General features: G+C 41.0%; 1 protein-coding gene across 1 annotated transcript in view; it reads right to left on the bottom strand.

Moving 5' to 3' along the window:
* LOC139292693 (inactive dipeptidyl peptidase 10-like) overlaps window positions 1–25,653 on the bottom strand; it is a 107,184-nt gene that overhangs the window by 38,510 nt on the left and 43,021 nt on the right. The window contains exon 2 of the mRNA XM_070915056.1: window positions 49–160. Within this exon, the coding sequence (XP_070771157.1) occupies window positions 49–160 (112 nt within the window). The remainder of the gene's footprint in view (window positions 1–48; window positions 161–25,653) is intronic.

Raw genomic sequence — 25,653 nt, 5'->3', positions numbered from 1 at the left:
GACAAAACTGATGCTGAACACAGGAATAACATGTTGAAAGTGATTGACCTTTTGACAGCAGAACAATGGACAGTCCAATGAGTGAAAGCACCACCACGATAACCAGCAGGGAGATGCCAATGCCCTTCCAGTTTTTATCTGGTCCAATAGATCCTATGTCCTACACAACAAGAGAAAAATATCACGTCAATAATAATGAATTGTGTAAATAATACCCCAAAATAGCAACACAAAGGAAAGAAAGTGGGGGGGGGAAGGGATTATGTCTGTGGGGTATTAAGTATCTTCCCCCAGTGCAGCAAGCTGCCGTAGCGTCCTTGAACAAGACAACAAGACATTGGCCACTCGAGGAGGGGATGACTGAGCCTCTGCACCAATAAAGTCACAGTTCATGTTTCAGTGCCTGTGCTTTTAAAACTTGAAGGTCATGTAAATGTTTGTCTTCTTACCATCAAACCACTCAGTGTGGATTTATTGAACAGGATGCCTCAGGTACGATGTCAGGTGAAAGAAACTGAAAGGGACCACAGAGGTTCTCCTTCAACACCCTGTGAACATCTTGAGGAATCAAAACATTTTACTGCTCACATCTCCAATGAAAAGTCCAATCCAAAAACAGACGTTTTTCAGCATTTACATCATACTTGGCTATGAAAGCATGATAGATACATCATTGAGGAGACTGACTGCTGGATCATAAAGCTTGGCTGCAGTGTCCTGTAGTGTTAAGAGACTACAACTGGGAGGACCCAAACTTCCTTGCAATAGTGTTTTCCCTAAACGTAGGGAGCTGCGGCAGCAAACAATATTATGTAAATAACATGAGCATGCAGGTTTTGGGGGACATGTGTGATTAGTCACCTGAACAATTTCTGACATGTTCATATTTTACATATTGTGGCCGAAACTGTAGTCTTGACTGAGATATAGACTAAAACTTAACTAACAGCTCCACATTTGCACAAAGCCATTCTCTATTTTTGTCAACATTGCTGAGGTTGTGGGCGTCTTGTTTGAATAACCTTTGGAAAACATTAGATCTGTTTGGAGCAATAAGGAGACTGTAACGTTCCTCAAATGAACACATGAAACAAACAAGGCGCTCATTTAATTAATCTTGTTGAGCTTCTTCTGTAGTGATTTGCCGATATTCCCGAAATTCGTTTAGAATTTGCGTTTCATTTGGATGGAAACCTAGCCATTGACATTACTTCTTCATTGTTTGATGTCCCACAGACACCAATGCAGTATGTGTTAAATTAATAACAATAATTGCGAAATTGACCAATTGTATGTATCTAGAAAAGTGTTGGTTAATTTTGGTTTGCAACTTTGATGAAGGCGATACATTACGGAAAAGACCATAAAGCATTGTTAGCAGACTAAATAAGGAAATGTTTCACCCTTAATATGTTACATGGGCTATGAATGAACAAATATATTCCTTTTCTTTGCCAAAAAGATGTATGTTATCCTACTTTGTGACGTTTAACCTGGAAAGTAAAACCTGGAACCTCCTCAAATCTGGAACATGACTTTAAAAAAAAAATCCACTTGTCCTTGGTATTACTTAGCATTTTCCACCTAATTCAGTAAACCTGCTTCTTGGAAGAAACCCAGAGGGATGTGGAGTCGTAGCTGTTCTTACTGTGCTGAACTTGATGAAAGCTTGATGAAAGAACAGAACAATCCTCTGAAGACAGGGCCCATTTTTTGGACGCATCTCAAACTCTTTATCTTCCTGACATCAATTATGCAGCCTTATTTCATTTGCAGTGACAGAGCAGTGTTATAAATAAATCTACCTCGCTCACAGAGCTCCAAGCTACTGAAAACCCTTCTGTATTTATGGATCTATTTGCTTTCCAAGTCTTTTCATTGGGAAGATGATTCAAAGATAAATATCCTGGAGCCTTGCCAACTCTACGCCCCCCCCTCAGTCCTACTCTACAACTTTAGCCTAACACCTAGTCCCTACGGCTTCTCGATATTAAAATTCTGGATTGCTCACAAGAGAAAAGTATTTTTCCTCCAGTCTAGATTCAACATCATTTTGTTTGTGTGGTCTGTTCTTTCTCTGTTTTGTTTAGCTTCATTAACTAGAGCAACCCTCATTACAGGTCAGGGAACAATATTTGCCATTGTGATTTCTCCATCAGATCATTATTCATAGACCTCCAATGATACACTAAGCCGTCAGGCCGTTATGTTCCTGATAGTGTACATTTTCATATGCTGGAGTTCAGTGAATCTAGTCATCCCCTGCTGTGAAATGTGCTGTGAGCAGTTGTTCAAACTGCTGTGTATCCATTTTAAAATCCATTTAAATTTCCATTAAAGATATCCATCGAAAATATAGAGGAGCCCATTTTGAATATCCAGCTCCCAACCAAAGACAAACCAAATTCAGTTCAGTTCAATTCTATTAGATTAGATAAAAGAAAGCTAACACTAATCAGTAAGCAAAAATGCCTAAAATATATAGACTAAGCACAAAATGTCATGACATTAATTTATTTGAACTTGTACTGGCCTGACCAATTAGCTGGGAATATTATTCAACTGACCTGTCGACATCACTCTCAGTTAAGACAGAGGCTACTGAAGTAGGCATGACCATTTTAAAACTGAATTAATAGATTTTTTGACAACTCAAACAAGCTGTAAACAAAACTGACTTATTATCAGGCTCATTAAGTTCCCCACTAGCTAGTCGCTAACTTTGTCTATGTGCTGCTTGGTGCTGGGCGGGCAGAGTCTAGTGAGTTTATTAGCACTTTTTTTCAACTGAACAAATTGGAGATGTGGGTGCTGATTAATAGGCCACCTTTTACTTGCACCTGCCCATTTTTAAGTATGCCTTATTAAACACAATGTTTTCAAAAAAAGCACTGAATGAAACAATTTATCCCCAAAGGTTTGTGAAAAGCAGCATACCTTATTTTCATGTGTTAATCTTCTTATCTAGTCCAAACCTGGCTGTTGAGCCAGTTTGCTGTTGCATTTGAAGCAAAAGCTGCCTCAGACAAAAAAATGCCTTACTGTTTGTCAGCACATTGCGAGAGGGCTTCTTGGTTACAAAGCAGCACTATCCAATAGATACCACATACAATGATGCTACATCTCAGCTGCTAACCTGTCAAGAGAGGCAAAGCATTTCCTCTACGACTTTCAAGAAACGGAAGTGCACCCGCCATTTCAGACACTCTCCTTGAGACAGGGCCATGTGAGTTTACTTCTAATGAAATGCACTCGACTGTCTGTAGCATTGTGCCAGGTGCTGTTTTGATGATACGCAGTTGCAGAAATTGAACTGCACAGAAAACAGGCCACAAAGCGTACTGTGTTATAGAGCAGCTGATCTCATGTCATAATCTCCCCCTGAAAGCCTTCGTCCCTACTGTGTGACAGTCAAACACTTTGTCTAATCACTAGTGGCAGTTTGCAGATCAATACACGTGGTACGCTGTGGATAACACAGACCTAAGGAACCAAACCAGCCTGAACACAGAAAATGAACAAACTTCAAACAAAGGTCACCTTTGTATGACTCCACTCTGTCACAGAAGCAACATACATCAGAAACATGAAACAGCAGCTAGTGTTTATCACACTATGACTTCCTGTATGTCCTTCAGGTGGAGAGCTTGAAAGCTGCGGGTTTCCAAGGTTTCAGCTCTGTTTTTTTTTATAGCAGCGATAGCGTGTGAGACCAGTTAGCTGTGCCACACACAAAGCAACATTTCTTTTTTTAGAACCACAACATTTTAAATGCATAACTATAGATAATTAATCAGACAATGTTTTCTCAAGTTATTTTGTTATATTCATTTGATTATGTGGTAATATATGGCGCTTTCCTATGGAACCGTCCAGGACTGTCTCTACACAGTGCATGACAATCCCAAGCAGGGCTAATGAAGTGTAACTTTGCACTTTACATTATATATCATTTTATTGTAATTCCGGCATTTCAAGGCTGCGCTATAGCTACCCTTCATTACACAAACACACAAGTGCACACAGACACGCTAGAACATACGTGGAAAAATCACAGGTTCCTGCAGGTATTTTTCCCTGGAAACCAAAGCAGATTTTTCAAGAATCCCTTTGACATACCGGGATCTAAATTCCCCGTGTTCAACCCTTGCAACAAGCCTAAACTCTTGTGATTCATTCTTATTAGTTTGGCAATGGACCATTGTAAATGTATGCGTTGATCAGCTGCCAGATTTCATGAACCCCACTGTGTGTCCATTTGCTGGCATGTTCTTCTTTATTCGAGCAGTGGTACATTTTCTTGCAGTTCCAAAGTTCTTAAGAACAGTGAAAATGATTATGCTGCATAATCAATCCTAAGTCATACAGCACACACACTTTTTAGTCCTTTTTATCTTTCGATCTTTGTGCTAGTGTGACAGCTCGCACTTGGGATAGTGCTCAGCCATGTCAGTGTCAAGAGTATTTGCTGTCATACTCCATCACCCAGGAGACCAGTAAGAACCCTCTCTTCTCCAGCTCTTTATTCACCACATCTCAGATTAAGAAAATAGTTTTTTTCCCCTACACTGTGTAACTGTTACTAACTGAATGGTGTTTTAATGGTGCTTGGCTCCAGGGGCCTCTATGTGGGTACAGCACCACGCTCCCAATCCCAAGTGCCCCTAGTGCGGGAAAAAAACAATCCATGCCCAAAGCTTTTGGCAAAGAAAGCAGATGGCACAAATTTGATGGCAAGTGGGGCTGATTCCCGATTTGCCAAGTATTATTGCCATTTGCTCGTAGTTGGCAGAAGTCTGCCCCACCACCTTTTTGACCCAGAAAGCACCACAGATGACACATGATATATGTGCAAATGCATAACTCCAATCATTCAGAAATTGTGGACTTTTTGGATTTTCCTCATGAGCAAAGGACTATAAAGTCAGGAAAGGAGCAGACTTTTCAAATGACTCTGCACTTTGTCCCAGAAGTTTTCAACGCCAACTATGCCAAATTCAGAAGATACAAATACCTACCTAACTTCCGTATTATAACGAGGAAGAGTGCTACAGAAGTGCAAAAGCTGGCAAGTGCCTAGAAAGATTGATGGGTTAAAAGAAATGGCATGAAGTGAATCCCCTCGTGGCTCCTTTTGAGCTTCAAAATAAGTTACGTTTTGGTCTGTAAGTCAGCCTGAGATCTCCACTGGTGCAGGGTTTGAGCGTCTGACAGCATGCAGTAGCTCTACATGCTACACTATTGCCTACGGCATGGCCGAGCCAACCAATCAGAGTATCCAGTCCTCTGACCAGAGCTGTAGGGTTTGTTAAAACAAGCCCAGTCTTCAGAGGACATTTTTCCAATTTTCAGTCTTCTCAAACTAGGGGTTTTCAAAGTCTGACACTGTGACACACCCTTAAACAAAATCCAATTGGTTGTTGTCAAAGATTTTAAAATACCTCAACTTCATGAGCTGAGCCACTGGCACTGCTGCTGCTGCTGACGTTGTTGGTAAGCAGGCCAAATCAGTGGGCCACACTACAATAGCTAACTTCCTGTTAGTTTTAGCACACCTGTCCCTTTCACCTCATGTAATATCTAACCTCGGCACCCCCCCCCCCCAACTCTGCCATACAGGAGGCATGCCACACTGTTTGGAAACCTCTGTCTTAATGTACTTGTGATAAACTGCATACTGTAATTCTCAGTCATCCAGTTCTTGGTCACATAGAATCGAGATGTACTGAGCTATGAACAGCTGGCCTCACTGCAGTTGATGTCCATGTGTCTGGGTATCTTGCAAAAAGACTCTGCTCATCCCCTAATCGGACTCACTGAACGTAGGCTGTTGGGATAAGTCTGCCATTGGCCGACTATTTCAGTCGGCATTTCCTCCCCTTCTGCTGTCTGCGTTTTACCGTTTTGCGAGGGCGCCGTCGCTGCATCCTGGGCTTAACGCCACCCAAGACGATTATGATTGGTTTAAAGAAACACAAACAAGCCAGAGCAGTTTCTTTCCCCTATCCCAGAAAGATAATGGGTTGAGCCAGACCTTTTTCCGGAGGGTGGAGATAGATCTGGCTATGCGAGACTACTCATCCCCAAATCCCTCTCCTGACAATGCAAACTCAGGCCGAGCAGCACCAAGAAAGACACAATGTAAGAAACTTAATCGTTCTCTTCACCTGTACAGCTGAGACATGATGACAACAATGAAACTAAAGTTCGACTTTGCAGCAAGGAACAAAAAAAATAGACTTTTATACCAGGAGAGCTTTCTTGCTACTACTTGGCACACGACACAGAATACAAGCACTGAGTGTTATACTGTAACTATATAAGCTTGTCACTATGTAAAGTGCATACAGTATCCCCCCATATTAACAACTCAAAAATGTTGTAAATAAAGCTGAGCCTGATATCTCCAGGGACCAACTCAGCTTGATTTCCAATCTGAAGCGGTTTTGGCCTTGTGGATATTAAACTTATTTAACCTGACTGACTTCAGCGTCGCTCATCTGTTGACAATAACAAGGTGAAGAAATGGAGTGCTGTGCCTCAATTCAATATTTTACTGAGCACTTTGGCGGATGGGAACAACATTTACATGACGAACTGGCAGAGCAAAATATTCTAATAAATATCCCAAAGGCTGAATTTGAGAGATAATATATCACCTAGCTTTGAGTGTGGAGCTGGGACCACTTGACATTTCTGTCATATAAAAGCAGGGAGGAATGCTGTGCTTCAGCGGTTATTCAGGACACTGAATATTAAGAGAAAGTGTGAGTGGGAGATGTCCTTTGGTTGCATAAAAAGGCTTGCAAGGTTGGTGTATGAGCATTGTAATCTTTGCAAACAAACCCAGGGAGATAAAGCAGTCTGCTACAGGTGGAGCAACAATGGATTCATTACTCATCTCAGACAGAAACGGGGTCATCTTATGCGCACAGGTATAGGACCAACATAAAGTTCTAAATCTGAAACTTCTACAGTATCAATTGCATTTGAGAAACCCTCACAAGTCACAGGGTTCAGCGGCAGCAAACGTAGCCACTGATTTCTACCTGCTAATTCAACATAAGCAGCAGGTTTTGTGTCGTACTCACTCCTTGATATATCTTATTCCTATTGTAGACCAGGATGTAGTCCCTTGTTGTCAAAAATGATTCAAATACATCAATGAGCCACGCTGTTGCACTATATGACAAGTACACAATCCTGCTGCCTGACATACTCACTTCAGCACCAAATATGTATCAATCCGCTGATGAAAATAGTCCAAATCACACATTTACACAACACACTTTCACACTTTTGTGGCACATGTCAGTCTAATTTATGTCATCTTTTTATGTTATGTCACTTTGGACTAATAAAAAAATAGCCCAAGTAACGCCTCCTAAAAACTGCAGTGCCCAGCTGTTTTAGGAAATGACTTAGTCTTGCACAACGATCTCCTGCTGCACAACGGCGTGTGTTGGTTAAGTAAGGGGGAGTTTGCAGACCATCGCTGTGCTGTGTGTACAGTATATTAATCAGAGAACACTGGGGATCGACTTTTCCACCTCTCTTAAATGAGCCAAAACATTTTGTTGCAGTGTAAATAATTAAAATAAATATTAAAGTAACAGTTTGATCCAAGTGTGCAGAGTCTCTAGGGTGTTCTTCAGTATGATATAATATATCTGAGACATTTCAACACACAGTGGAGCCCCAGAAGCAGCAGACGCACGAGGCTGGAGGAATGCATCACATTAGCACTGGAGGTTCTGAGCATGGCTGAAGTGCTGCTCGCGCTCCATGTTTCTGAGCGCGCTATCGAGCAGGCGCAGCTTGCCTGTTTCGCAGAGTGGAGGGCGTGCGTGTGGAGGACCATATGGGAAGTAGGGCAAGGGCTTGAAGTGCCCGACAGTAACACAACAACATTGAAAACTGTCATTTTAACCCTTTTTTTCACTTTCATTGTCTTGCTTCTCTCCCACTTCGGTGGGGGACGTTCGTGGGTTCTTTAATTTCAACAAGTCTTTTTTCATGCAAGCTTACAATTAAAATGCCAAACTCGACTTTAACACCAATGACCCGTGACTTCACTTGGACTATTGTAAATGTAGAAATGCACCAGCCAAGCCTTTTGGAATGACTGGATGTCCTCCCCGAGCCCAAAGATTTCATTTTCATTTTCCTGACTACAGATCAGTCAGAATCAATTAGACTCCAGCAAACTACCACATTTGGACATGAAAACATTCAAATGAGCTTAATAATAATAATAATAATAATAATCTTAAAGCGAAATGAAATATTTTGCTGCTTTAAATGACAATCTTTTGTTGGGGCAAATTATATCAGCAGGAGATTTGGTGTCTGTACTCAGACGATGTAACATCACTGTAAAACTGTAAAATGATCCAACTACTTCACGTCAATTTCAGATCAAGATTCAGCATCTTGTGGTTCAAGTGTCTTTCATGTCATGTCCATATTGTTTTTAGAGCAAGTAGCTCGTGAAAAATAAAGTGTAGTATTTCTGCCTTCAGCCGACAAAGTTTAGATCTCAATGAGATTTTTAGGTTTAGTTATTATATGTTATTTACTAATTAAACATGAAACATTTTTAGATATTTAATTATAATACATGTTGAAACCCTGCATAAGTTTAGGAAACACAAAGTCAGACTTGACTTGGAACTTGTTGGTTTTGACTTGTTGGTGGAATGTAAGTACATTTTCATTAGTATTGCACTGAAGTACAAATTTGAGGTACTTGCCTGCCACTTTATACAACTACTCCACTACGATTCAGAGAGAACTATTGTACTTTTTATTACAATAATTACATAATAATAATTACAATTTTGGTTAATAGTTACTTTTCCGAGATTTATCATGCAAAATACATGATGAGAATATAATCCACTGTTATAGGGTCCATTTTCTTCTTAGGGTCTTATTCCGACTTTTCTTGTAATGTAGTATTTTTACAGTGTGGTATTGCTATTTTTACTTAAGTAAATATGAATACTTCCTCCACCACTTGCTTGTGACCCGCAAAACAATGATTGTGCCCCACCTTTGTCATGTAGTAATCAGCAGAGATCTTCATCACAAATGAGATGTTTTTGACATTAATATCTCCACTCATATGCAACATTTCACAGATTTACTTTCATCACTTTCACCACTCACCGAAGTCCATGTTCATCAGTCAACACTGACCACAGTCGGTGCACTGCGAGCTCCACCGTGGACAATCCAGGACATTAAGGAAAGAAAACTCTCAGCCACATTTAATGAATAAATCTGACGGGTTATAACAAAGTGAGTTTTCATGCACAGGCAGGTTCTCCAGACTCATTTGCAGAGGTGAGAAGAGCCAAATTGAGGTCAGGAAAAAGGTAGTGATGTTATCAGCCAATTCATCTCCTTTCAATGAGCTTTTTAATTAAAAGAAAGAAAAGTCAGTTAAAGGCAGTCCTCCCATCCTGGACACTGAAACAGGAAAGGACTGCCATTTCAGTGAAAAGCAATCAGCTGATTTATCTGGAGTATGACAATTAGTATAATTTGCTTTATATAAATAAGGTCAGCCAGACATTTTATCAGTAAGGAGGATTTTGACAGGCGGTGGGATGAATATATCGCTTGCTGTTTCCCTTTCCTGCTTCTGTACAGCCTTGTTACAGTGTGGTACATTAATGTCAGAATTATTCTGCCTGTAGTATAAAGATTTCTAAAATAAGTCCAAAAGTTTCTGTAAGATTTGGGTTGTTTTTATTCACAGCTTCCCTGTGCAGCTGTCTTGTAAACAAGTTGGTTTACACGTGAATTCCTGAGGCCTAAATATTTTGAATGCATTTTGTTCCACATAAGCCATTTTTTAATATGGTTGTTGTTTGCTTGCTAGCAGTCTTCTTCTTCCTTGTCTTTTGCTGACGCATCACTAGGTTTGCTTTGTTTAAAACCTTTGTTTAGAGTGGCAGGTCCGTCTGTAAACTGTGACAGATAGTTTGGGTCATAATTTCACTGTCGGCCTCCATTTTTTCTTTCAAAAAAGCTTTTTAAAAACTCGTCTGAAATGATCTGATTACTCACGTTTATTGATCTTATTAATTAACTTGGTGAGAACAATGTTGTCCATACTGATAGAACCGAAGGCCAAACCTACTGCTGCAATGTGTCCTGTGTCAATATAGTAGTGCAGTTATCTCCTGGCTGACAGCAATCTCGAGTATGTTTGCTTTACAGCATTTAATACAACATTTGCATTAACCTGGGCCATCGTCTTAAGCCCTCCTCCATTCTTTAATTGTCAGATGAGGTGTTAATCCATGTCATTTTCTGAGGAAACAGGAAATGTTTAACAAATACAAGTGTCAGGAACTCGGTTAATTAAATGCAAACAAAGCTGAATCATGCCAGCACTAAACTGTGATTATAAGATCTCATGGAGTCTTTCATCACCACAATGTGTGGCCACAACTAAGTGGTGCACAATGAGTTTTATATGTGGGTCACTGAGATATACACTCTCCACATACTGTACAAGTGAATAACAATAAGTGACAATACAACACTTTGAATTAAGCTACTCTCACTGCAGTGTGTTTACAGTGTGGTATTGCTACTTACCATGGTGCTTGTTTACTATGAGAACATAGCTCTGCAATAAGGTGTCAGGCTAATGTCCTTGCTCCAGATGTTGGTGAGATTCGTTGTTACCATAGAGACATTCAGGTCTTGCCTTTGAAAATGTCACCAAGGGCAGACACACTATTTATCACGCCTGCCAACAAACAGAAGTGTCATTTTGACCTTGAGCGATGACCAGATCAACCAGCATGCAACATTTTAGCCCAGTCCTCACCAATCAGATGAAAGCTTAAAAAAAACACACAGTGTATGGACTGAGCACTCTGGATGAGGTCACCAAATGTCCTCAGTCCGCATATATCTTCTCTCAGACATTACAGGACAGTGACTCGGCTCATTTCAGACGAGCCATCGAGGGTTCCAGGAACATTGAATCAAAAAGTCATTATGGGTCACATGGAAGGCAATGACAAAGTACCTGTTTTGCCGTTAAGGGATGGGGATTGTTGTATCAGAGCTACGTCCAACACAGTTTCAAAATCCATTCATAAATATGTGTATTTCTTTTTAATTGAGATTGTTTGGTTAACTGCTTCCAAGTTGAAGAATAAACTGCCATTTTTTTTTTCCTGAAGTTACTTGACCAACATAAGACTGACAAAATAATTAACACATGGGAGACAGAGTCGAGCCAGACGACGGAGAAATGACCTCACATTCTCAACAACTTCAACATCGATATTTCGCCCCATTGCATCAAATGTAAGAAAGAGGTGCGGTGACCTTGGTGTCTTTGGTGGTGGTTGTGTCTGTTTATTAAAAGATACTAGAAGAGCACTTGAAAGGAACTATGTGACTTCTTCCTCCTGATGGAAACGGTCATTTTAGCTTGGACTGTGCTCTGTGGGCTCAGGCCTTACCCCTGGACAGTACACTTTGATGACAAAGCTGTATTAGCTAGATGGTGCGTTTCGCTCCAGTGGACTGAAGAAAACTACACAACTGTATTGCAGTGGTACAGAAATGGAAAATGTAACTGCTACTTTAAAGGGAGATGAACATTTATATTATGATACCTGGCAAACAGTCTCACCTCAAATACTGAGTGAAATCTTGGACTTAATACAAAGGGGTAAAACCAATTATCCAGTAGGATCCCACAATACAAAACTAAGCAAAGACAATAGCTAAGGATTGTTTTCTTGTCGTGTCTTGCTTTGTTTGGCCAGTCCAAATACTCAGTTTCTTATCATAGAAGTATTAGCATGCTATTCACACTAGGGGGTTGAAGCCAGAGAACATTTGGCTTTTTTTAGCTTTTAAAAATGAAAAGAAATTCAAAAGTGCTGTTTGCCAATTGACTGGCCGACCAGTGTTTCAGCTCTAACTTTCTTTAGGAACACGTGTATCATAAGTGACTAATGCCGTACCACTGTGCTCATGCAAATATACACATACTCTGTATATGTATAAGCTCCACATTTACAGCATTTAAATGTTTATATGTACATCACTGCAGATCCTTTAATCAGCCAAAAATGTTTTAATGGAAGAAAAGCTACATTACATTATAATATAAAGGAAACAAAACCTTATCCCTTACTAAAAGAAAGGGTTTTAAGAGCCTTTATATAAAACAATACAGGAGGGAAATGAGCAGTAAAAACTCATTACAGCTAAACAAATGGCACATGTACAGTAGTGGTAGCAGCAGAATCACAATTTTCAAGCTTCCTTAAAGGGGAGTTAGAATTAAAAAGATATATTAGTAGAATGAGGACACAGACTATTACGAGGAAGCAATATAACTGCTGTGTTTGGAAAAGTCACGGCTGGAAATAATTTCTCCAGGAGAACCATTAATACTGTTCCCTCTCACCTCCTCACCAAATAACACTGAACTAACGAGCAAACACCTTCTTCTTCCAGCTGTAATTCTTCCTGTCAACAGTGTGGCGGCACTAAAATTCTGTCAGAACCAAACTAGCATCCCACAAACATAATAATGACTTATAATGTTACCATGTTGTCCACCGGAGTGTTTACTGGCATGTCTTGTATCCTGTCTCTCCTCACCAGCTGCTGTCATGAGGGGCATTATGGGTGGACCTTTTGTAGAGTGGCACGGAGATAAGATAGGATACTGTATCTGACAGGGAGGGAAACGATGCGCCGCCACCTCGCCATGCGGCACATCTCATTATCCTGGCCACCCTGTCGACAGCGGGATCATAATTAATCTTCATTGAGCCACTGGGCTGTCTGGCTGACAGGGTAAATGCTTGGGGCGGTAGTGAGGGTGGATAACAATGTCCTCCAATGTGGCGTTAAAGTGGGATTCAATGAAGCTTAATCGCAGGTTGAGGAAACAGGGCTGGTTGTGGCTCAAAGCGACTGTTGACTCTTAAAGGAGGTAAAGAGCAGAACAACAGCAACCGTGTCGCAATGACACGCAGTAGATCAACATCATGGTAGATCTCAATTTTAAGTTTCAATCTTCCTCCAGCGACTCACCACTGCTGAGATTTCTATCTCAAAAAGACGGAAAAAAAGAAGTGTAGGCATGGCAACCCACTCGTTTGATTTAAATATGAAATAATTTATCCCAGCCTCCGTCTCCCCGGACAAAAAGATTCAGGGATTTGTTTACATCTTGGCAGTAGCCAGAGGGCGATCAATTCACCAAATCGATTGTAACTCCTTTTGAGCTCATCAGTTTATTGCATTGCAAAACAGCCCGGAGAAAAACAATTTATTCCACCAGTAATGGCATGCATGCATGCGTATAATGTGATTTCTGCACAACTCATATCCACTGATGCTTTCAGACAGCCTGAAAGACCTTCAATGAAAGAGTGCCAGATGAATCAAAGTTTGTCTAGACTAAAAATCTATGAAGGAAATAAGCAAAAATGTACAGTTTTTACCTTGTGTATACGCACTGCGTACGACACATTTCAGTACACTGTACTAACGCTCATTTCATCAACAGTTGGCCAATAGCCCAATGGATACAGTGCATGACCTTTGTTGCAGGTCATACCCCTCTCCCTCTCTCCCATTTCCTGTCTGCCTCTTCACTGTCGCTGTCTAATAAAATGCCCCAATAAAAGAAAATCTGAATTGTTGGCATGCAAATTATATTGTGAACCTTACTGGCTTTTGATCCTGCTTACAATCAAAGAGGCGTTTATTATCATGTCTTATTCATTCAACATTATCGAAGATCAAAGGTCCATGTATTAGCTCTTTCGAAACTTTCAGCTGCATCTCAATTTGAACTCGAACCACCACTTAAAAGCTGAGAGGTCAGTGGTGAGGACCCTCCTACACAGAGCAGAGCATCTATCAGTGAGGAGGAGGATGGAAAGATGGAGGTGCAGCAGGTTCAGGGGGCCGGGCCGGTCGCGCAACAGCTATGGAGAACACTACATCTGTGAAACAGCAAGGATCCTGGACATCAGCTGTCTGTGACCAGACCGACACAAAAGCGCAGTATTGGCTGGTCAAAGTCATCTCCCTCCCACATACACACCACCTGCTGTCATGTGGTATAAGCTCCATACGTCGGTGTTGCCAAGTGAACCATTTCCATTCGCTTATATTGACATAACATACATACAAAACAATATATTGACATACATATATGATTGCTAGCTGTGCGGTTAAATAATTAACTAATAAATTCACTTTTAATTAAATAATGTATTCAATCAATGCATGAAGCAAAAAATGAATTGCATTAATTGCTACCGCTCCACAACGAACTCCCATAACAGCTGCATGAGTCTGACGTCGTTTCTACCTGTGAGACTTTTAATGCCTTCGTTCTGTTCTGCAACGTGAAAACATCAGATTTCCACACAGTAAAAGACACAAAGCGTGCGTCTCGGTCTCATGGGTCAGTTATAAAATCAGAATGCACCACGGAGGGTTGAAGCCGCGTCACGGTGTTGGTTTGAATCTGATTATTTGATGTAATTCAGTGTAATTCTAATTATCAGTGAAGTGTATGTAACTACAGTGCGGACTGGAGCCTCTGCTAACAGTGAGAAGCAGCATCCCAGAACAGAGCTGGCCTTCTCAATCAGTCTGTCCAGTTCCTTCCTGTCAGCAGCTGAGATGCTGCTGCCCCAGCAGACCGCTCCATAAAAGATGGCTGATGCCCCCACAGAGTGGCCCCCCTGCACTCCTGAAGACCTGAGTCCCCTGAGCAGGTAGAGTCTGCTCTGGCCCTTCTTGTACAGTGCAGTTGTGTTGTCAGTCCAGTTCATTGTTCAGGTGAACACCCAGGTACTTCCACCATCTCAATGTTCATTCCCTGGATGTTCACTGCTGTGGGAGGGGGGTGTCTGCACCGGCGGAGGTCCACCACCATCTCTTTGGTAAAGCATGCATGGAGCTATGCAGTATGCACATTTCCATGTCCCGTTCCTTTTATATAAATACAGATCTCTGTGTGTAACGCGGCGTTTGCATTCCTGACTTGATATACACCGAGTCCCTGGACTTATATTTGGTCATGAACTCAGATATGGCAACAGCAGTTTGTTTGTTTGCTCCTTGAGGAACTCACGGTAACTTTATCTCTGTTTAACAAAAGGCAATTCACGGGCTGACTCGGTACATTTCTCTTAATTTTAGTTACACTTGAACATTTTCAAACCTCCCAGTGATGTTATTTTGAAGTCTTTGACAAGATGCAGCTTTGTCGTCTGGGAGAACAAAAAATTAGCCCAGCAGGCCTTAATGTGCTTAAAAGATGGTTATCCACAAGCAAGGCAAAAACAATCCACATCACTTTGAAGAAGTGGAGAATCTGATCCAAAGTTATTCAACACGCTTCATTTAATCCAAAGAGAAATAAGTTCCCAGAAATGCTATTAACCAGAATTGATACACAGACATGTTTTGTTAAGTTGCTACTTTTGGCCAAACTTGAAAATTAAAACTAGTCTTCCAAACAAAGAGAGTGGATACATAAAGCATTCGGCGGGTCACTGGATCATGCATCTAAATGAGTAAGTGCTATGATGAGGAAACCAGCTTAAAAGGCTGTAAAAATAATCCTCTTAAAAAGACGAGCGTCCTGCATTCACAAACTAACCACGGCTCAAGCTATAGCTTCGTATTAGATTGTCAGTAATTAAGGTGATCTTGTTCAGGGTCCTTAACATGCAGAATAGACGCACATTTAACACATTCTCAGGCTCATCTTCTCTGTGTTCAGCATGCATGTGGACAAGTGTAGGAAGGTAATTTCAATACCCTCTGTTGTATAAATAAACACATTAGAAGTCAGTGATAATCTTCTCTCGTTCAATAGAACGGGGGCTCCTTTCATACCCTGAACACCTGCATATTTGTAATCTGTTTCACAGGGTGAGCTGCATATTCAGGCAAGTCAAATTAAGCACAGTGCCCTTGTTAATCTATCCAGTGAATGAAAGTTATGTCTCCATAAATTTGTAACGCAGTCAGACATCATCAAACTTCGCCTCTCTAAACGTCATAAATTAGCCGCATGCTTATCATGCGTCGTAATCAGTGGTTACTCAGGCAGCTCAATCAAAAAAACATCAATGACAAACTCAAGCAATTTGTGCAAAATAAATGGCACCAGGAACATGTCAGTGCATCTCTTTTAAGGGAAACCTTTAGTTTCTCCATGTACAGATGATTGATGACAAAATCAAAGGCTAAGTAAATACATTTCATTATAATGAGGCACGAGAAAGATTCAGAACATTTCAACTTCCTCATACCAACGACAGTCCCTTGTCAGTGGATTCCAAAACAACCTAAATGGCTGAAAAAGTTTCCATCTAAATGTAGCTCAAATTTTAACCGAGTCTCCAGAAAATCTGCAAAAGAAAAGCCAACTGATACACGTTTTCACTAATGCTGTTATTAGTATTATTATTAGGCGTTGGTTCATCGAGATAAATAGCTGGTGATGCTAATTCTCCCTGTGGATCCCATTAAACCATTGCAGAGGAAGAGGGCGCAATGAGATGACGTCTATAAAGGGCTTCAGTGGACTTTAAGTTACAGGGCAAATGATTTATTTGTAAGTATGTTTCCTTTGCAATGATGTCGCATTTTGTTTTTATTGATACACCAACTTGTCCCCCTCAGCCAAGCAGTTAAAAACCTTTTTGCAACATTTCAACAGACTCAACCAGGGACGCTGTGGTTTTAACCTCCAGGCCACCAGGGTCATTGTCCAGGTCTCACAGAGGTTTGAATGTTGGCAGGACTCCTGCTCCTCTCTCTTATTCTTCACACAACTTCTTCTGCTTTAAAGACTCTGTCTGAAAGTGTTCGGTGTTGTGCTTACTCGATTCCTCGTGTCTTGCCCTTCTCCATGACGGCAGGCTTTCTGCTCCCCCTTTGTGCTGCCATTCGGAACAGATATAAACACTAAACACCCTCTGTGAACTCGTTTGTTTAAAGCATAGCCTACTGTTCCCTTGCAGTGACGATTGCACATTCGTAACACTCAAACATTGGTCGTTTAGCGCTGTTGTATTTCTGGCGCTCCAGCATGCACCTTTCTAATGAGAGCACTCTTTTTCCGAGTCACCTCCACCGTCCGTCAGTGAAACGGGTGCCTTTCCTGTGGCTCCTTTGTGTGCGACTGTCCCTTTCAGCACTGCCAGCATCAAACCTTCTCCAATTATTCCTCCAAGAATCTCCATGAACACATAGAGCCACAGGAGCCAGCTCCGTTTCTTTCAAGACCATTAAAGCTTTCATCTTTCGTATGAACCACTTTCATGCATGTGCTCCAATTCATGTAGCGACCGTTGACTCTAGGATTACTCATACAAATACTATCGTTTCTACTGTTATTTGCCTTGATGAACTCCTGATCATACTTTTTCTCTCCTTCAGCTGTATTTCACGGGCATGCATGATAAATACAAAGAGATCACGTGACCGTCATCACTACTAAGTCTCATCCCTCTCAGCCAGCTGCTTTCAGCTAAAAAGCTCTGATAAACAACCTGTAAGCTACCTGTCCAGCAAGAAACAGACGAAGTGAGCAACTGGCTAATGGCAAACATACAAAGTGACCAAAACAGAAAGTCTGTCTGAAAGGAGAGTGAATATTGGACTGTGGGTAAAAGCCTAAATGGATCCATGTGTTTCTCCATGTCTGATGGCAACCATGGCAATCTACTGTATATACTGCTCATATGTAACAACAGATGTTTTGAAATAAATGTAATGCCTCCCGGACTCCTACATAATATGAATTACAACTGTTTATCTAAATGTAAAGCATCTATCATGTTTCCTTTGTTTTCGTACAATATCCCTTCGTAACAACAATAACATTAACAATTTGATGGTTCTGTTTAGACAACTCACAACATTTGGTTAAGAAAGACTGCAGCGAGGGGGGGGGGGTACATGGCACATCACATGTATTGGGCACCACATCACCTCCCAAAATTAATAAAACATCTTTAAAAAGAAAAAAAAAAGTGATTGATTTAAAATTGGAGCATCCACTGCAAAAGTCATCGTGAGTTTTCACCTATCACGGTTGATTGATGCACCATGCAGGTAAGACACGTCTGGTGCTGGGGAGATTCTGCACGTCACGGGTTACCCCTTGAAAAAGTTGATTTGTTGGATTTACCCTGAACTCTCTTGTAAGCCCCGCATTGATTTTATTAGAGAACACATACAGAGAGCACCCCTTAATGTTGTATATAACTCTCTTTGTAGATTTGTCGTGAGGTCGTGTCCATAGAACAGAACAGAACTCACCATTGTTTCATGTATTAATTGCTTAATTGGTTGCCGCCTAAATCTAGAAGGTAGTTTCACTGAGTTCAGTTCATTTTCAGACATATGAAACATCCATTTTTCTGGGACTGGGGGTGTGATGGGGAAGGGGGTGTGCAAGCTGTCCATATTATGTGTATTTGCAGTGTATGTTTGTTATGTAACGCTGTTCTTCTTTGAATGTGTCCTCTAAAAGGAGATGCTACATCTCAAGGGGCTGGCCAAATCACAGGCCAAATGGAAAAACCTATGTTGGGCTTGTTGAACCTTGGAATACAGTATTGTTGAGTGTGGTATGTAACTCTTCAACTCTTCAGGTGTATTCCAGTCAGTCAAGAGCCTCTAATCCAAATGTAACAGCAGCAGAATTGGTGCCAGCTATTGAAAGTTTGAAGCCGCATGAAACACTTCTGCATCTCAATGTTCCGTCAGCTGTATGTGGGATTGTAAAGAACTAGTATCCTCCAAGTGGCAGAGGTAAGGAGTAATAGTATACTATTAATGACTCTGCAGCGCAGCTCTCAATCTGAGGGGTATTTTGTACCCCCACAGTGCAGCTCATCCCTCTAACTCACAATACTAAATCATTAGAGGTTGACCTAACAGGCTAATATCCACTAAGATCCGGTGACATGCTTAGTTATTTATGAGTTGACACATTGCAAAAAATGTTTATTTTACAGAGTGAAACTGATGCATTAACCCCCCCCCCCCCCCACACACACACCCCACCCCACCCCATTTACCTCAACCGAAGCACTTGTGATATGCAGCATGTCTGACTCCATGAGCTGTAAAAGACATGATTTATATGCCTCTCTTCACTCAAAAGAACCACTTTCATGGTGGCTTAAGATGATAATGATCATAATGTCTGAATTAAACGCCTGTAAACTGTATTTCAATAAAAGTTTGTAATTTTATTTGAATGATTGTGTGACAAAAAATAAAGGGGAGCTATATTTATTGTGTACTTGATGCCTGCAATGACTTATTGAGAAACTTATTTCAGCCATGCTAACAGTGTTGCTCTATGGTTGCAAATGTCAGTCTGTCGGTCCGCCACTTTGGTCCAGACTGAAATATCTCAGCAACTATTTTCCATTAGAATTTATCCAGACATTCACGGCCCACAGAGGATGAATCCTAGTAACTGTGGTGATCCTCTGACACTTCAGATTATGACCAAACACCTGCAGAACTGATATTCCCATCATCCTCAGTTACAGAGTTGGCTGAGCTGCTTTACTGGGCATCATACGATGTTTCATAGTGGGGAATCGAAGCACTGAAGCTCAAGTGTGTGCAGTTCATTACAAATCCAGTGGTGGGCGATATTTTAAAGCCTAATGAAGGCTGTCCTCCAGAGCGCAGATCTGACCCAGTTGTTTCCACTTTGTACACCTTTCAGGAAAAATAGCCGGGATATTTTTTTCTGGTGGCACACATAGGCAAGACAAAGGCCGCAAGCTAGTTTCTTTTCACTAATTAACGTCATAGCTAGGAAATGGTCCGAGTAGCCTGCATTTCTTAGCCGTGGTGTAATTTGAGCTGCTCTGATATTCTGCTCAAACCACGGTTGTCCTGACGATGAGTAGAATAATTGTAGAAATGAATTGCCTGCGTTGGAATGTGCTGCGCTGCCAGGGCTGAGTTTAAAACCCTATTTGTAACGCATTACATTACTACGGTACTGCTAAGAGTAACATATTACTACCCCCAACACTGGTGTGTAAGATGGTAAACTTGGTAAATACTACACCTGCTAACGTCAACATGTTGTCATAGCCTCTATTTCTGCCACACATACGTCTTTTTCGCATTCAGATATTTATAGTTGCTGGTCAGTGGACTTTAATAAAGGAGAAAATGTGCAGTAATTACATAACTTGTCATAACACTGTACTTTTCACTTATTCCAGAAAATGGCTGATCATGTACCTCTGTGAATAAAGCCATGATGTTGAAACATCTGCATTACATTATCAACATCACATTTTGCTACTGGCCACGCAGAATTCATCATCACCACTGTGTTGTCTGAAAACAATGTCTCATGTTTTACCTCTACAAGAGGAAGTCTATTAGCATTAATAGGCCGCTGAGCAACACTGCAACGCTCCATGAAAACAGTCTCATTGGCCTTTTTTTTGCATCAGCATTTTAAAGTGACAGAATTACTCTGGGGCGGCAGTTTATACAATACACTGTCACGAGCAAAACAAAAAAATGCATGAGATGATGTTAATGGGGAAAACATAATTTGACTACGTACAGCAGTGTATTCGCATGCCATTTGCAGAACTGCTTACGGGGAAACAATCTTTTTTTCACTGATGAAACAGGAAACTGTTAACACCTTCTGGAGGTTTTCGAGACAAGGCTATAAGTAACGGCCTCACAGACTTTTGATGCCTTAATAGCATGAACAATCTGGTTATGTTCCTGAGCCTTATACTTTGCTGTGTAATTCTGGTAAAATAGCATGGGAGCATTTTACTAGGTGCTTAGGACTGCATTACATTTCATGCTTTGATTTATCTCTAGGGACGGTGCTCAGGTCTATCAGGCTCGGTGATACAATTAAGTGTGTGGGAGGTAGTGTTTGGAGCACAGATTAGTGTTGAAACTTCCTTGTTATTCTTTCGAGACATTATTATATCCCAGAATTATCAGGAGAGAGTTGTAGAAAACCTTAAAAGGGGGCAAGGTGGGGGGCACAGACTGAGAAGGACTGGTAATCAACCTGTGAATAGGGCCAGATGCATAATGCGAAAAGGGAATGACTGTGTTCATTATGCTATGCTGTGTGGACCCGACTTACAATGTTGTTGGGGCTAACGTGAAAACAGTTGCCTATTAACACATTCAGCAGACATGGAGCAACATTAGCATTAATTTAGAGATGGTTTATTTAAATCTCTCTGGTTAATAAGCATGTCCAGGGAGCGGCATGGGGTGACCCATGATCCTAAACTATGATTGGCCATCTGCCTGGCGGGACCTTAATTTGAACCTACTGTCTGGTGAGTAAACCGGACTTTAAATACTTAAAAATGCAAGAAAGTGTTTGCAAACACAAGAACAGGCCAATTAAATTGATGTCGACCAGAATGGTTATAATTAACAAATGTACCTGGGGCTGTGTCGCAAGAGGCAGCACATTTTCTGTGAGAGATTTGAAGTTTTGCACAATTTTGTCAATAGTATAATTTGTCCACACAGGCTTACTTATTTTGAGTTGGTTGGCATTTTATACTGTGACTGTATTTTGTATTAGTGCATTGTTTTATTTTGTATATATCCATACATTCGTATTGTGCCGCTCTATTTATCCTTTAAATTGAAATTAAAACACAGGAATGTAAGAAATTGTAGGATACTGTAATGTTAGTAATTAAAGTATATATGAGAAATGGTCACGCCACTGCGCTCAGCCAGAGACGGAGAGATGGAGCTGTGTCTTTTTGCTGTCCACAAACGACCGACAGAGTGGGAAGTCTGTTTGTACATAAACAATCGAGGCGCTAGCAGTCTGTTTGACATTGCTCGGTGTCTGTCGAGTGTAAATATCTAACAGCTGGTCAACAGGTGTCGAAAAATGTTTTTTATTATTACAACTGCAACTGGGGCAGAGCCGTCTCATAATTAGTTCCCGGACATGTTCATAATCTGGTAGAGAAAGAGACAAGGGGTCAACTAGTACAGTTTTGTTGGCAATTTATGGCTGATTTATAGCAACAAACGATTCACAAAGCACCCTTCCAGAAACAAGCCAGGCAGTGCAGTCTCTGCCATATTGTCCTGTCCACACCAACGTTTCTGGAGGTGCATGACTATGTGATGACTTTGTGTGGACAAAGGACGCACACTGTTGTTCTGTTGCCACAAATGATGCACATGACAAACAGTGCATGGATTCACTTTCATATAAGAAAATTACACTCAGCACTGAGATGCTAAATACAACGTTATTACGGTGTAATACAGGAAATGGGTCTTCAATTGCAATGCTAAAGGTAGCTGGTGATCATAAGATAACAGGTGTTGTTACTTTCTAAAATAAAAGGGCAAACTGCTCCATACCAGCTGACCTCAAATGGTTTCCGCTGCTGTCAGAGGAGCACCTGTGGCATCAAACTGATCTATCACAGACCTGCATGAACAGATGGGCTCCACTACATCGTTAGTATCCACAATCCACAGGGGCGTCCACGGCATCATCAGTTTCCGATTCAGCTCAGATCATGAATATTCATGATTCGTCCTTTCTCTCAGACAATGTGATGAAGGCTGAAGCCAAAGTTCCAGTGAGCATATGTGGCTGGATATGGATCAAGTTATCATCCCGACCCTCATTCATCACCGGATATTTTCGGGCACATGACCACGAGGGTGTGGGTATGATTCACGGTCGTTCGCAAGGTGACCGTCCCGTGTGGAAATATGATGCAGATTTAAAGGTTTTGTTTAAATATGACTTTCACTCGCACACAGTCCTTCATTCTCACGTCTGTCACCGTCTGGTGGGACTATATCTACCAGCTAACTCATCAGCCAGGAGAATAGGACGGGGGGGTGATGGACTCCTCTATTAACCAACTTGTCACTCATCATCTCTTGACCCATCCTCGCAAACAGGGAGGGAACATGGTGCTTCCACTGTTGTGGTAGTCGGCACCTTCCTTATTTTGTTTGCTGTTGCACATTTTAATCTGCTCCACTGATTGCTTTTCGCCTGCCTTGGCTGACGGCCCTACAGAGCCTAATCACAGGGCCAGAGTTTTATGTCACTGCTGCCCAAACATAATCAACTGGACAGATTATGCTAATGCGCTCACATCCGAAGAGCAGTGTACGCCTCAGAACTCAGATAGGATCACAATCGCAGTCAAAGGCATGTGACAGATAATTCATTTCCTCTTGGGATTGGTTATCTTCACTCTATCATTTAAAATGTACAGTGTAAGTGGTTTAGTAAACCTTATTCCATTTTCTCTCCCTGCATTCACTACGTGTCTTGCAGGAGGTCTAGGTCACAAGTTGGCACAGTAAAGCAGTGCTTTGTAAATGCCAGACTACAGGAAGTCTTTGCTCCCCAACAACTTGGTAAATGGATTAGTGGCATTTCTCCTATTTGGTTTCTCCCATTGTCTTACATGACACACATTGAGTTGCCATGGTGTTAAACAGACAAACACCAACTGCCTCACATATCTTTCAGCCCTTGCAGCATTCATATAGTCGGACCAACAAAAAAAGAGCCTGAAAAGAATTATTTTGGCTTCATAAGAAAGAATTCCATTCTCAATTTCACCTGTTCACAAAAGAATGAAGACCTTGATGGCATCAAGGTTTATATTGGTACGTCTCTATGTGAAAATGGCCTATGACAAGCAACAAGATAGATATAAAATAAAAAAAAGAGGCTTTTAGTGTTAACTGTACACTTTTTTATGGTCACCTGACTGTTTTAAAAGTTTTCCTTTAGGAGTATTTTTCATGAGAACAGACTGTTCAGCTTTAAAAAAAAAATAAAAATACATGTCGCCACAGATTTGACTCTATTTTGTCAAATTTGTGAATTGTTGTAGAGAGTGAATGCAGAGTAGCAGTGTGAGCCTGGAGCCTCTTATTCTTCTAATCTCCAAGTGAAGGCTTTATTACAGGTACGTTTATGTTTCACTTTACATTAGTGATTTTAGCTGTTAGACGGAGGTTAACAAGCCATAAGGGAAGTGGTAAAGTCACTAAGAGAAGAAAAACAAGCTCGAGGAAGCCACAAGAAGGATGTGGCTGAGGGACCTTTTGTTGTTATGCTTTCTCTCTTCCTATTGGATACACTACCAAAAAGTATATAAAGTATTTGAAAGTAGCTCCACATCCAGCAGCTACAACATTAAAATGCTGCATACATGTTAATGCATCAATGATCCTATGATATTATACTTGATGATGCATTAACATAATAACATAATAACATAGTACCCACAGTATAATATAATAATGCTCTGAAAGGCTTTTACTTGCAAGTATTTTTACAGTGCATCATTACTACTTTTACGTACATTAACAATCGGAGTACTTCATCCTTCTTCCACCACTGGCCATTTGTAATGGTTTGGGAAGGCACAAGACATAACGTCATCTTGTTGTGCTATTCTTTCTTGTAATTCCAGTCTAGTTAGGAGATTAGACAGAAACCAATTATGCACCACAGCTCACGGAATAACTTTTCCTTCATCACAATTCTACATATGTCTGACTGGATCTGTATACCGCCAACTTCCTCCACAAACTCTCAACAACAGTTGCCCAAAGTGGCTGAATCCCAGTCTCACTGTTAATTTAGTTATTTGGGCTCTGGGCTTTAGCCTGTATTGGAATGCTGCTCCTGTACTGACCGACTGGCTTTGATGTGGCCTCACAATTTCATGGCTTGCACAGATCCATATTATTCCCTCAGACTTTCTAATTGTGTTTTACTCTGCGTTCCTCCTCCTGTAGCAGAGCTCAAGCTCAAATCGCACTAACGTGCTGACATTTTAAAACTTAACTAATTGTTACTGCCCACTGGTCCAATAAGCCAGGTTTGCATTTTAAGCAAGCCAAAGAAAAGTCTATGAATACAGTGATTTCTACATTTGTGATTTATATTTACTATTTTTACAAGATTCCTTTCCTCTCAAATCAATGATCAAGCTGGGTTTTTACCTTTTACAATCACGAAACACAAATGTATTTGTACATCAGCATTATACATTTATTTAAAATGCATTATACATGCTGTATAATGCATTTTATACAGTCCCTGGCTGAATATACTCGATTGGTTTTTTTTCTGTAGTGAGCAATATAGCCGAAAGCCTTATTTAAATTAGTAGTGAGGCTGCGTACATGCTGAGACAGAAAAGTAGGCAGGCAAAGACCTTGAGGATGTAGAAATGAGTCGCGAGGCCTTGTTACTCCTGCTCATTAGAAACATGAAGGAAAGAGGTGGGACAATACACTGCCAGCACTCAGCTACGAGCCTCTCGCTCTCCCTCAAACAGCAAATGCACACATACGGCTATGAGATGAATAATAGATCCCCACATCAAAGTGGGGACTCTCTCTGCAGTTTTCAATGCCCAGGGCTTGAGTAGACCAGTCCTGCAAATTTCTCCCTCTCAGCCCCTGCCCAGCCAAGGCTCTCAACCCCTTCTGGTCTATTTGCTCTCAGCGCTGTTCAGCCCATGAGACAATGTGTGTGTGTCTGCATGAATGTTTCATAAGCAC

The sequence above is a fragment of the Enoplosus armatus genome, chromosome 11 (genome assembly GCF_043641665.1).
Source record: "Enoplosus armatus isolate fEnoArm2 chromosome 11, fEnoArm2.hap1, whole genome shotgun sequence".
Taxonomy (NCBI): Eukaryota; Metazoa; Chordata; class Actinopteri; order Centrarchiformes; family Enoplosidae; genus Enoplosus; species Enoplosus armatus.
The sequence above is the reverse complement of the archived record's forward strand: the minus strand, read 5'-3'. Positions and strand labels throughout refer to the sequence as shown.